Source organism: Danio aesculapii, chromosome 18, assembly GCF_903798145.1.
Source record: "Danio aesculapii chromosome 18, fDanAes4.1, whole genome shotgun sequence".
NCBI classification, from domain to species: domain Eukaryota; kingdom Metazoa; phylum Chordata; class Actinopteri; order Cypriniformes; family Danionidae; genus Danio; species Danio aesculapii.
This window is the reverse complement of record NC_079452.1, coordinates 37,511,159-37,526,167: the sequence shown is the minus strand read 5'-3', so window position 1 is coordinate 37,526,167 and position 15,009 is coordinate 37,511,159. Positions and strand designations below refer to the sequence as shown.

Genomic DNA, 15,009 nt, shown 5'->3' with positions numbered 1-15,009 from the left:
TTAACATTAAAATAACAAACTTGTTGGGGGTAAAAAAATGTACTGTCAAATTTAGTATGCAATTAATTTGTGATTAATTTGATTGTTTGCTTTATTGTGCAATTTTTTAGATTAAAAAAAGCAACTGATAGCCCTCATTTAAATACAAAATACTATTAACTATATACAGTAGTCATCAAATCATTTGATAAATCATTGAATCAGAAATTCATACTATTTGTTCAAAGCGGACTCATCAGTAACAAAACATCAATGTTTTGCTCTGAAATGCACACAAAAAAGAACAGTTGTGGGAGTTAAACGATCTTAAAATAAAATCCACAGTTGAGTCCTCTTAGTCTGAAACTGAGAATAAATGAGCTCAATATCAAGACAAAACTAAGACTTGTTTCAAGCTCTACAACACTAATGTCAAGCCCTCCCAAAAGTGTGGAAGATGGAGCAGCAAAGGGATGCCCGACTCCATAATAATATTAAACTTTCAACAAGCACAGATCGTTCTGGTGTCCACAAACCTCTAACCACGCAGATTTGAGATGTGAACATACTCTAACTTCTCGTCTATATATAACTGAGCTTTCAAGTTATGCAATGATTGGTAATGGCTTTTATTACAGTGTATCTACATTTTTAACAAGGTTCTAAATATAACCTATTCTACTTAAGTGTGTTCTAATGAAGACTGAAAACAGATAAATAAGAAATAGAGTGGGATTGACATAAAACAGGGTGGCACAGTGGCTCAATGGTTAGCACTGTCGCCTCACAGCAAGAAGATTGCTGGTTCAAGTCCCGGCTGGGGCAGTTGGCATTTCTATGTGGAGTTTGCATGTTCTCCACATATTGGTGTGGGTTTCCTCCGGTTTCCCCTACAGTCCAAAGACATGCGGTATAGGTGAATTGGATGAACTAAATTGGCCATAGTGTATGAGTGTGTGTGAATGCGAGAGTGTATTGGTGCTTCCCAGCACTGGGTTGTGGTTGGAAGGGTAAAACAAAATGCTGGAATAGTTGGCGGTTCATTCAGCTGTGGCAGCCTCTGATAAATAAGGGACTGAGCTGAAGGAAAATTAATGAATGAATGACACAAAACATTTGCAATCTTTTATGATATAAAGTGAAATTATTGATTGTAATTTCAGTTTGACTGAGCTCAACATTAGGATTTCCATATTGACCATGTTGTAAACTGGTTCTTTCTTATGATATTATTTACATTTTTATTTATTGTCATAAACATACTGGTTTGCAGAGCAAGTACACTGTAGAAAATGATTAGCTACTTAAAGCAAGTAAACCCTTATTATTTTATTTTTTTTAAATAAGCGTAATATTTAGAATTACGTACATAGTTAATTAACTTAATTAACTTAGTAATTTTAAGACAATGGGATTTTCTTTTTAAGTAAAGTCAACTAATGGCTTTAAATGCAACGTTTTTACTCAACATTTTAAAGTTAAAAGATTTTAATTACTGTACTTCAAAAGCAACAGATTTACCAACTTTATTAAGTCAACTAATTGCTTTAAAAAATTAATCATATTTTTTAAGTAAAGTCAATTAATTGCTTTAAAAGCTACAGGTTTACCCACTTTTTTAGGTAAAGTCAACCAATTGCTCTAAAAGAAACAGGTTTACTCACATTTTTTAAAGTAAATTCAACCAATCACTTTAAAAGCAATAAATTTACTCAGTTTTTTAAAGTCATTTAATTAGTTCAAAAGCTACATGTTTACCAACTTTAAGTAAATTCAACTAATCGCTTTAAAAGCAACAGTTTTACTCACCTTTTTAAAGTAACTAATTACTTCAAAAGCTACAGGTTTACCAACTTTTTAAAGTAAAGTCAACTAATCACTTTAAAAGCAATGAGTTTACTCACCTTTTTAAAGTAAAGTCAATTATTTATTTCAAAAGCTACAGGTTTACCCACTTTTTAAAGTAAAGTCAACTAATAGCTTTAAATGCCATGTGTTTTTTAAGTCAATTAAGTTCTTCATAAGCTACAGGTTTACCCATTTTTTAAGTCAACTAATCACTTAAAAAGCAACGTTTTTACTCACCTTTTTACAGTAAAGACAACTGATCACTTAAAGTAAGTACCGTGTTAACTTCCTTTTTTTTAAAGTAAAGTCAATTAATTATTTCAAAAGCAACAGGTTTACTCACTTTTTAAGTAAATTCAACTCATCACTTTTAACGCAATGTGTTTACTCAACTTTTTAAAGTTAAAAGATTTTAAGCTACAGGTTTACCAACTTTATTATGTCAACTAATTGCTTTAAAAGCAATATGTTTACTTACCTTTTTAAAGTAAAGTCAATTATTTATCCCAAAAGCTACAGGTTTACCAATTTTAAGTAAAATCAACTAACTGCTTCAAAAGCATCAGGTTTATTCAACCTTTTTTAAGTCAACTAATTACTTTTAAAGCCAAGCATTTACTCACCTTTTTAAAGTAACGTTACAATAGTTCTTCAGAAGCTACAGGTTAAACCATTTTTTAAGTCAACTAATCGCTTTAAAAGCAATGTGTTTACTCAATTTTTCAAGTTAAGTCAACTAATATCTTTAAAAGCAATGCGTTTTCTTGCCTTTTTTAAGTCCATAAATTACTTCAAAAGCTACAGGTTTACCAAGTTTTTCAAATGAATCAGAAATCCTAAAACAATCCCAGAAAGTAGCTTACTTCCAAATTGCAAAAAATAGGGTAAATACTGATGATGGCCTCTTGACAGTTCAGGGGAGTTTAGTCTGAAGATTTTGCCCTGGAAGCAACTTGGCTCGACATCCATATGCTCCTGTCTAGATCACTTCAACTTTCACCAGCCTGAATCTGTCACAATGCATATGGAGCACAAGACAGGATTTACACTCCCTGTCCCCCCAGGTGTGACTAATTAAATTCACCACGCATCTACAAGATCTATCCTGCACTTGAAAAAAGTAGCAGGACTAGATCCTGGGTGGTATCAGATGCCACTGTCTTTGATATATAGCGAATGTTGTACTATATGCCTGCACCACTGGTTTACATGCTACTCCAATGCACTTCAAAGAACACCATGCTAATACTATAATAAATGGAAAAAATAATTAAATAAACTATGGCTTTACCATGTCACTTCTTTGTTAATAAATATAATGTTAGACTGTTAAAAGTAGAAGTACACTGACCTGCTCATCGAAGATCTCTAAAGCTGCTTCATAATTCCCCTGTAGAGGAAAGACATATTCAAATGAATTAATAAAAGTAATATGATAATATCATATAAATAATTAGCAAATAATGTATATTTAATCAACCATCTATTTTTTAAATGTCGGTAATGGCTACGTAACCATGTCAGTAACAGTTACATAACAAAAAATGAAGCAGCAGCAAAGGATTAAATTAATGATATAAAGTATTTTATACATTTAAAATATACATGCAAGGGTAAAAACAGAAAATGGCCTTTTTTGATGTCCACATCAAGTTGAATTAAATGAAGTGTTTACTTAAATGTTACAGAGTTAATCATTTAAGGGGAAAAAATAAAATAAAATATAGAATAATGGATAGAACAACAGATAGATAGAACAATAGACAGACAGACAGACAGACAGACAGACAGACAGAAAGACAGACACAGATAGATAGATAGATAGATAGATAGATAGATAGATAGATAGATAGATAGATAGATAGATAGATAGATAGATAGATAGATAGATAGATAGAACAATAGAAAGACAGACAGACAGACAGACAGACAGACAGACAGATAGATAGATAGATAGATAGATAGATAGATAGATAGATAGATAGATAGATAGATAGATAGATAGATAGATAGATAGATAGATAGATAGATGAATAGATGGATAGATAGATAGATGGATAGATAGATAGATAGATAGATAGATAGATAGATAGATAGATAGATAGATAGATAGATAGATAGATAGATAGAGACAGACAGACAGACAGACAGACAGACAGACAGACAGACAGACAGACAGACAGACAGACAGACAGACAGACAGACAGACAGACAGACAGACAGACAGATAGATAGATAGATAGATAGATAGATAGACAGACAGACAGATAGATACAGACGGACAAACAGATTCTTTACCTTCTCAATGTGATACAGAGCCCAGTGCCAGTAATTATGACACGCCAACATGTCGCACACCTTGAGAAGTACAATACATCACATACCTTAATGCTTTACAACACAATATGCTACAAGCTTTATATATATTTTGATACATTTTATATGAAGAGTTCAGATGCAAAAGCCACTTAACGGCAAAAATAATGACATTGAGTGAATGCTTTAGGCATGTAGTACACCATCAACAAATATATTTGCTTCTATTCAGCCAAATCACAGCGTCAGCGCATTCAGAAATAACTGTTTGTTGGCAAAAGCCGCTAAACGCCACTTGCTTTTGACAGCAAAAGCCTCTATCACGAGAACCAATCAGAAGGTGCGAATCGAATCATATGTTTTTAATGTAGCAGCGCGCTGATAAGCGGCTTTTCTGGAGAGCGTTTTATTCCGCTTTCGATTTTAAAAGACGGAGTTTGATGAACTGGATGAGCCTGTGATTGGCAAATGAAAACATCCCTTACCTCAAAACTGTGCATTATAAGAAAAAGAAAACACACTGTACAGTCGGAAGTGTAACATGCATTCATAACATGTTTTTGCGCAGCGACGCTACTTTGAATGAGTCAGATTTACTATACATTAAACAGTAACTGCATTTCACGAAATACAGGGTTAAGATGCCGTTCGTTTATCCCACATGGATGCTATGAGGATAAACAAGAGACCAAGACCTTAAGTATGGTGAGAATGAATGAATAACAGCTTCTAAAATTGTCTGAGAGACATCCCCTTTTTGCCCGGTAGGCCTGCCTTGTGTTTTATTTGCTAATTCAAGCTATTTTTTAAAAGATAAATATAATGTATAAAACTATACATTATTTGTTTTACTTCATAATAGCTTAGTTCAAGCTTAGTTTACAATGTTTGCAATATTTACATTGCTCTCCTTACATTAAATCTAACTCTCAAATATCAGAAATGACAACAGATTATTAAGGTTTAATTAATGTCTAATGTTTTAATGCATTTACTTTACAGATTTCATTCATTCATTTTCCCTGGTTTACCACAACAGAATGAACCGCTACTTACTTGACAGATTTATATATTTTCAGGTGGTCTGTGTAATGTGTTTTATGTTTGGTGAAATAATTTCTAATTGCATCTTTAATGATAATTTTTACAACTAAATACACTGTTTTGTCCCAATAGGTGGATTTAGAGGGTTTTGAATAAAAAGTAGAAGTGGATTTAGCTTTTGTTGACACAAATAAAAATCTACCTTGTTAAATAACAAAGAATTGTCTAAAGTGACATTTTTGAAAAATTATTTATTATTTATTTATTTAATTAATTATTATTATTTACTAGCTAATAACCTTATCATTACATATAAAATGAAACTTCTGAACCTAATTATAGGAGCCTGATAGAAAATGCTCATTTACAAGAAAAGAGGTCTAATGGATTTAGAGGGTTTTGCATCTGAACTCTTCATATGATCTTTTTTATACTGACCATCCAGTTTTTCTCTGTAGAGGCCATGAAGTTCAGGCCCTTGTCCACCTCTGCTTTCATCTCATGGACATGAGCCACAGCGTGGACACTCCAGCCGTCCTCTGGGGTCAGAGACAGAGCCTATAGGAAGAATGCATTTAAAAAATGAGGAACTATGGATTAAAACAAAGAGAGCAGGACTTACATTTATTTTATTCTGCATGAGGAATTAAAATAAAACGCCTGCTACTAATAATGCCACCATTAGTAAACATGAGCAAAAAAAAAGTATTTCTTGTTTAAGCTTTTCATCTTTTGCTCAAAATACTAACAAAAAATAGAGAAGTTATACACAGTTGAAGTCAGAATTATTAGCCCTCCTGTTACATTTGAATTCTTTTATATTTTTTTTCCACAAGTTCTGTTTGACAGAGAACACATTAATAAAACATAATTTTTAAAACACATTTCTAAACATAATAGTTTTAATAACTCATTTCTACTAACTGATTTACTTCATCTTTACCATGATGGCAGTAAATAATATATTTAGTAGATATTTTTCAAGATGCTAGTATTCAGCTTAAAGTGACATTTAAAGGCTTTACTAGGTAAGTTAGGGTAAATAGGTAAATCATTGTTTAATGATGATTTGTTTTGGAGGCAATCGAAAAAAATGCTTAAGGGGGCTAATAATATTGACCTTAAAATGGTTCGAAAAAATATATAAAAAATGCTTTTATTTTATATATATATACACACACATATATATATATATATATATATATATATACATATATATATATATATATATATATATATATATATATATACACACACACACACACACACACACACTGTATATATATTAACTTTATATTAACTTATATATATATATATATAACTTTATCAATTAAAAATGGCATAAATATGAACATAAAAATGTACAGGCTATTTTACATATTTCACTATCATAATATAAGTCATAATAGGACAAATAAATAATAAGATACAACACGTGATGTTTCACTCTGATATGCAGTTAAAATGAGTACATTCACTGAGTGGTTATGTTACTGTGTTTAATCCTGTGCATGAATGTATGCTATGGTTAATGCCACATGCACTGTAATGTGTTTCATTTTCATAGTTAATTTTGAAATAAACATAGCGAAATGTTCGTTAAGAGCTGCATTTTCGCTGGAGGAAGCAGCTGTGATAAGGAGGGGTGCACCGAGGAAACAGTAGATAGGGAAACACGAATGGTCCTCCATGACCCATAGACAGACAGACAGACATATACATATATATATATATATATATATATATATATATATATATATATATATATATACATATATACATATATATATATATATATATATATATATATATATATATATATATATATATATAAATCATTAGCTATATATATATATATATATATATATATATATATATATATATATATATATATATATATATAGCTAATGATTTAAAGAATCATTGACTTTCGTCATTTATTTGCCTACTTTCATTTAAAATTTGTTTTTTTGTTTAGGACTACACCAATGGGTCACACACATCAGACATCACCACCAATAGTTTGGAAGGGTTTCGAGCAAAAGCTCTACTCTCATCCTAAAACAAACTTAAGCATCTTCAGGTTTTTTTAATATTCTGGGCAAAAGGTTAAACCTTTTTTCCCCACAGCCTTTATAGTCACTAAAGGTTCCAATTTTACTGTGGACAACGTTATTGGGCTTCGATATAATTTGATATTATTATGTTTCTTTACCAAAAGCACTGCTTGAAAAACAGGTTTATCGGAATGGAGTTAATAATGTATGCTTGATAAACTAATATGACATAACATGTAAATAAAAAATATGAATTTAATACGCAACTAAACAAACAGTACCTCTTTTGCCATTTTTTCAGCTTCATCATAGAGACGAGTCTCAAGAAGTCCAAAGGAATACATCCCTTTAATATAACTAAAACAAAATCAAAAATAAAAAGCATTATAAATTAAATAATGAAATGATTAAAAAATATGATACATTAAAAAAAATGACAATAATCACATGAAAATATTTTATAAAGCAGAAAGCAAAATGATATTTAAGTCATAGAAAACCAAATCAATTATTTCACTTAAACTAAAACATATATAATAATAAAAACACTAAAACAAACAAATTTATCCAAGCAAAAAATGTGAAATGACAAATAAAGAATGCAGTTCACAAGCTCTTTATGCAATGCAATATTTATCAGATGGTAAAATATACAGCATGAGGCAGCATTCAGACTGGCATCAGTGGAGCATGAGCACCTGCCTGTATAGGGGCATATGGGGTTTCCAGTGGGGCATCACCCGGGCCACCGAGTCCCTCATCTGAGTCTGTTCACCCAGGTAGAAGAATCCATCATGGGCAAACTTCAGTGCCAGCAGGTCTGTGGGGTGATCTGCTAGAATACACTCCCAAACCTCACAGGCCTTGTGTAGGGCTCTGAAACAGACCAGTCAATAGTTCATTCAGAAAATATTCTCTCATATTTATTTAAACCACATATATAGTTAGTTCGTTCTATCTATCTATCTATCTATCTATCTATCTATCTATCTATCTATCTATCTATCTATCTATCTATCTATCTATCTATCTATCTATCTATCTATCTATCTATCTATCTATCTATCTATCTATCTATCTATCTATCTATCTATCTATCTATCTATCTATCTATCTATCTATCTATCTTTCTTCTCTTCCCTCTTTTAAAAGTCATCATCTGACAGAAAACCACAGGGAAACCACTGTATAAAAGCTGAACTTTAGTCATGTTGTAACTTTCATATGATAGTCACACACTTACCCGCCCAAGGATGCAGTAAAGTGAACATGAATTATAAAAAGAACCGATTCATACAGTAAGTGCTTGCAGGCCAAAGGCAGCTTGGTTCAAAATGAGTGATAAAAAAACTGTGTCAAATGTTCATAATGTCACCAGTTGAACATAAAGGTCTAATTTAAGTGAACTGACCCTTTAGAGAAGAGCTGGATGGCTTTCACATGGTTTTTCTCTCTGGATGTGAGCTCCTGAGTGTCTGCCAGCTCCACGGTCCTCCTCAATGCGCTGGCCAATCTCTCATCCCGCAGGACGGAGCTTCCAGTGCCCACCAGCTCCAGTCCAGAAGAGATGACGTGACCCATCACTGCAGCACACACCACAGTCACAGACAAGGAATTTTTCACAGCATTTCTTATCATATTTTTTTTACTCTGGAGAAAGTCTTGTTTTATTTCGGCCAGAATAAAAGCAGTTTTAAAGCCATATTATAAGTCCCTTTAAGCAATATTTTTTTTATTGTCAACAGAACAAACTATTATTTAATGATTTGCCTAATTTCCTTATAATTATTGAGTGTTTATATTTTCCTCTTAAAATATGACTATTTACTTACTTACTTAAAAATAGTTTTCAGACATTTCCCAGAAGAAAAGAATTGAGACTCAAAATGTGCAATTATGAGCTTAAAACAAAAAAAGGGCCAAAAAATGTGTGTTTTGAGTATTTAAATACATACATTTAAGATCTATAAATACATATACGCCTATTCCATAAGCAATTTAGCATTTATAACCTTTTTTACAGTGACTTTTGACAGACTCAAACACTCAGTGTTGTAATCCCACATACCAAAGTCCGGGTCTGCAGCTTTAATGGAGGTAATACAGCCTTCTATTCCCCCCAGAGTCTCATCATTACGCCAGGTCACATACTGATTACCAGAGACACGGATACTCGGGTTATTTACACAGAGAAGCAAAAAGCTGAGTCATCATCAGTATCAGTCTTTACAGTATATGTACTGTACCTGAGACAGTATAGCATCATATAGTTTACAGGCCTCGTTACTGCTGGTGGACAGCGGCAGACCGTCAGATTGCCAGGCCTGATGACACATGATCACAACACAGATCATACATTTTGCACAATATTGCTTGACTTACTGTTGTGGCCCTCATGCACTGTCAGAAATATCTGTTAACAGTTTTGTGTATTTTGTGATTCACAAGTGTTTTCCGTTTATTTATGATTGTGAATTGCATTTTGGATGTTGGTCTGTGCTCTGTCAACTTTTTACGCTGAATATTCAGCTCTACAGTTTAACAAAGTGACTTTTATTAACATTTTACTAGTTTGAAATAATTTAATGTATAAGAAATAATATATAGAGAGAAATAACAGAAAATGTACCGGTGGACAGGGCCAGATTAATGTAAGGGCTAGGCAGGGCTAAAGCCCCATGGTCCACAGAAGGAGTTGGCCCTTGATTAGCTAAAGAATTAATTTGGGCTATGAGGCGGGCAATGCCTCTTCGCATTCTTTTGCTTATCGCTATATAGTAGTATTTCTTTCGGCTCACTGCTGTTAAAAAAAACTGGCTCATAGTGGCTGTAGCTCAATCACAGTTTTGAGTAGCCCTGTTTAGTCATACATGTGACCAGATGCCCCATTTTCCCCCATGACAGTCCCTTATTTCCCAGTTCCTTATTTCAGTTTTACGCGAGAACGGTCAAGGTAGGCTAACCAAACAAGCATTGTAGAACAAAAAGTAAAATTCATTAACGTGCAGTAAGAGACGTTAGGATAGGCGGAATTATGCTGTTTATATGACTGAACCACAGTCTCGGCCGCGTGCCCACACAATCCTGGCCTTAAAGCTGGATTTATACTTTCGCCTAGCGCCGCATTGCGCACCTCCACTGACTGCGCGTGCACCTTGCGAAATGGACGAGGCTTTTATACTTGCCGCATTCACCATTGTGATATTCTTTAAGACGACCGGGGCGGTCAAAAGAAACTGACCGTAAAGTCAGACGGATAAACAGAGAAATAGGTTATATCATTAATATTGTTTAATATTTTTAAACAAATTATTTTTCTAAATTATTTTAATAAGTATAAGGATTTTTATAACCATTCAAGATTTTTTTTCAAATGAAACTTTTATGCATCACTTGCTTTAGTTCAGATCTCGGAGAGTTTTACCTATTAAAGTTTATTAAAACCTTAATGACAACAGAACATGGGTTGCTCTACAATTATATTTTTATTATGGCAAGAGTAAAAGCAAAATAAAAGTACACCTACTAAAAAAATACAGATTTTTTTTTTAGATTTAGCCTGCTCCACAATTCACACATTGCTGTCTGGCTAGTTTCTATCCTATACGTATGCTAAAAAGGTAATAATGGTCCAACATTGCTGATATGATCATTACCACCAATAAAGCCTAGAAAAACAGAGCATCAGTATATTGTAAACCGACAGGTTCAAATATTCCTTTACAGTTATCAAAGAAATAATTTGTTCCTTAATTATAGCTTTGTAACTATTAAATTGTTTTAAATTCAAAATTGTAATATATACATCAGTGAAAAACTAATGATTGGTGGAAAAACAGATTTCTGTAATTGTGTACCTGGGTCTCCACTTTTGCCATGACCTATTTTGACTCATACCTCAGGTTTTTCCAAACTTTTTAACAAAAAAAAACTTTCCTCCTTTCCCACGGCAATTTCTAGCCAAGAATTATTGATCATCTGGTTATCTCTATGATCACAGATCATAAAGATGTCTGTACAGTCGTACCTGTTTCAGACAAAATCTCTTCAAAGTTGTTCATATTAAACTCAAATCAAACGCGGCGCCACACAAACTGTTCTCTCGATTCTCAAAAAAAATTGTGCGCTCCGCCAGCCGAAATCATGTCGCGCGCACCCAAAGCGAACATCCACAAACACAGCAATAATGTCACATTGCTGCGTGCACTCAAGCTAACTAGCGGACACATCGAGTATAAACAGGCTTAACAGAGACACTGCGCGACCAAATCAGAATCAGAAACAGATTTCCAAAGGTCCATCGCTGCGGATTATCTCATTAAAATACATGGTTTATGCCTAACTGAACCAGTTAGAAAGCAAACTTTTAAATTAGTGAATTTCCACTATTATAAAAATAAAAGTAATAATCCAGAGAAATGAAATATTGGCGCTGGCTTTCATCAGACAATAAACTACATCTGAGGCAAAAAAACAAAACTTGCTAACCTTCTGTAATTGATTGGGACCAAATGGAAAATTGGAAGCATGGATTTTAAAGATATTTCTATTAAATTCTATTCTATTCTTAGGGATTTCTGCTCAGCTAAAGTTTAAAGTATAAACTTTTCGGCCTATTAGATAACAGTAATTAAAACACTCATTCTGTAAGTATTGCAAATGAAATGTGTATTTTATTTTGTTTGTTATTTCTGCTTTTGGCAGCCTGTTTAAAAGTTGAAGTTCATGTTATGTGATTAATTTTGTATTTTATACTGTTTTAGTAAAATAGAAAACATTTAGGCCTATAATAATCAATAAAAAAATTCAATGGTGGAAAATTTGATTAAAATATTAATTATCAAATTAATAATAATAATAATAATAATAATAATAATAATAATAATGGTTTCATCGAACATGGACCTCCAGCATGCACTGGGGCGGTTTGCTGCTGAGTGTGACGCGGCTGAGATGACAATCAGCAACTCAAAGCTTGAGGCCATGGTGCTCCACCTGAAAAAGGTGGTTTGCCATCTCCAGGTTGGAGGAAAGTCCTGACCCCCTGGTGGAGGACTTTAAGTATCTCAGGTTTTGTTCACTAGTGAGGGAAGGATGGAACGTGAGATTGACAGACGGATTGGTGGAGCGGTACCAGTAATGCTGATGTTTTTGATTTACCGGTCAATCTACGTTCCTACTCTCTCCTATGGTCTTGAGCTTTTTGGTCATGACTGAAAGGACAAGATCTCGGATACAAGCGGCTGTGAGTTTCCTTTTCGTTTGCTTTGAAGGGTGGCAGGGCACACCTACATGGATTGGGTGAGAAGCTCTGTCACCCGGGAGGAGCTCAGAGTAGAGCGCTGCTCCTCCACATTGAGAGAAGTCAGCTGAGGTGGTTAAATCTCTCTAAATAGATTTATCAACTTTTAATACTTTTTAAGACCCTGCGGACACCCTGTATAATGCACTGTTCATTTTAGTTGTATACCACTTATACTTTATACCACTCAATCTTATTATACCACAAATTCTTTCTGAATAAAGCCATTCATCTGGTGAAATTATACTCAATATCGCAATATGTATTGCAGAAAAATAAAATAAAATATCATAATGGTTTTTTTTTCCAATATCGTTCAGCCATACTAAAAACTATTAAAATGTTAATAAAAGTCACTTTTTCAAACCTTTCAAGGTTAAACGTTGCTGTAAGAAAGATCAAGCATGCATTATGCAATTCGAAAAACATTAATAAAAGGGGGAAAAATAAAAAACATGAAACACGAAATACAAAAAAACTGCTAACTAACGGATATTATTTTTACAGTGTGCGGTAATTTATATAAAATGTTGTATTTTTATGTCATTATATAATACTACCATTTACTTATGCTAGTAAATGTGTCGTTCCACCAAATTTGTGTTTCTAAAAAATAATCAGATATATAGATATGATAGAACAACAAATACATTAATGTCAAACATAATACTATGCATTCTTTCAGAAATATTATATCGAATTAAATCAAGTAAATACTATTTTCAATAATAATAAGTGTATTTATGCTAACAAAGGTAACGTTTTTGGTCAGTCATTTGCTTTTATTTCTTATTTTCAGAAGGATTTTTAATTTGCAAATAAAATAATTATACCAAAATTATATTTACATATGTTTAGACTTATCATTGAGTCATATTTTTGGTTTACAAACATGTTTTTCTTTTTTTATATAGATTTTGTTTTTTTTTATCTCTGTGCCCTGATTTCATGTCAACCTCCTGTTACATACATTATTTTTATTTAATTTTTTTACAGGTGAAAACAGAAAACCAATAATGAGACATATTTCAATGGTTGTCATATGTATGTTTGAGATGATATGTTATATTTGATAATGATATCTGATTGCAAGTGTGTGCATTGAAACTGTACTGCTTTTTGGAGATGGTCCTTTTTTAATATCTGTCTTGTAATTCTAATAGGTTTATAATGTGATCACTCTCCAAAATTAAGACATGTCAAATTAATGACAAATATAAGATCATTTCAAATTCTGGAATTTAAAAAAAATCTATTGACTTTAAAACAGGTGCCAATACTCTTTGTAACTAAAATAAAAACTATAATATGTATTTGAGCTCATGTCTGAAGGGCTGATATATAAAACATGAGGTAGGAGGGAAAGTCATTAAAAAGACTAGCATGAGATAGCAAAAACGGTGTTTACAAAAAATAATGTCGAAATTCACTTACCCCTTTGTAAACAAGTACTATCTAGAAACTGATGACAAACTAAAAGCTGATTAGCGTTACTGTCACTGCAGGTTTTTACAGTGTGCAGTTACATAGATGTCTTAGTTTTTGTGACGTTAATGTTACATTGTTGTTAACAATGTGTACGTGACTTTTTTTGTTTGCCCCCGATGTACATTTGCAGGCACGCTGAAAGCTTTTTCTTCCACATGTTTAGTAGTCCAATAAAACAAAATATACAGTAACAACTAAACGTCAATCACAATAACTTTGGTGCAGCGAACTCTTGAAACATTTCTAAAGAGAAATTGCGTTATTGTGTTTTATCCAAAGAAACACGTAAAGGTTTAGCACAATAACTACAAGAAACTGCTAATTAATAACAAATTTCCAACTTACTTTGCAATCTCTGAAACTAGCAGCGTGCATTCTGACAGACAGTTGCTTCCTTCAGGCGCTGGCCGAGTTGTGTGAGCAATGAACTGACTCGAGTGTTCTCCTCGAATCATTTCAACCGGGTCATAAAACGGCTCTGAATGATTTGGTTCAACAAATTGGACTGAATCGACGGTTCTCCGTGGAACGATTCACTTAAAAAAAAGACTCTCACACAAATCTTGCTCGAAATAGTATCAGTATTTCATTCATTCATGAGATGCCCACCGATATCTTGTCAACCAAATTGACGGAATTAATGCAAAACCGGTTATGTGACACCACAGCAAACAAATTACTACATACATTTTATCGAAAATGAGGTAGATAGAACTTTAATTGAATATTTATAGCCAGAATGTCTTGCTTGAAACGAGATGACAACAATGCAGATTTGTTTAACGTTAGTTTAAAACAGTTCTCCAGTTGTTCTTTTAAACGAGCTGTTCGAAGGAACCGAATCGCTGAAATGAGTCGGACTTCCTGTCTTCTCTGACAGAGATAGAAGCGCCTGGGTTAATGTTTACATCGCGGAAATCACGAGTAGATTAAGGGCTGTAAGATTATAATGCTGTATAATATAGAGGAATAGAC

At 33.0% G+C, this 15,009-nt stretch overlaps 1 protein-coding gene across 1 annotated transcript in view; it reads right to left on the bottom strand.

The window, feature by feature from the left end:
- ttc38 (tetratricopeptide repeat domain 38) overlaps positions 1-14,604 on the bottom strand; it is a 40,080-nt gene extending 25,476 nt beyond the window's left edge. The window contains exons 1-9 of the mRNA XM_056478177.1: positions 14,380-14,604; positions 9,491-9,568; positions 9,313-9,394; positions 8,656-8,827; positions 7,947-8,120; positions 7,526-7,601; positions 5,626-5,745; positions 4,126-4,185; positions 3,179-3,217 (exon numbers count right to left, since the gene is read on the bottom strand). Coding sequence (XP_056334152.1) covers positions 3,179-3,217; positions 4,126-4,185; positions 5,626-5,745; positions 7,526-7,601; positions 7,947-8,120; positions 8,656-8,827; positions 9,313-9,394; positions 9,491-9,568; positions 14,380-14,409 — 831 coding nt within the window. The 5' untranslated portion in view covers positions 14,410-14,604. The remainder of the gene's footprint in view (positions 1-3,178; positions 3,218-4,125; positions 4,186-5,625; positions 5,746-7,525; positions 7,602-7,946; positions 8,121-8,655; positions 8,828-9,312; positions 9,395-9,490; positions 9,569-14,379) is intronic.
- Between the last annotated feature and the right edge of the window lie 405 nt (positions 14,605-15,009).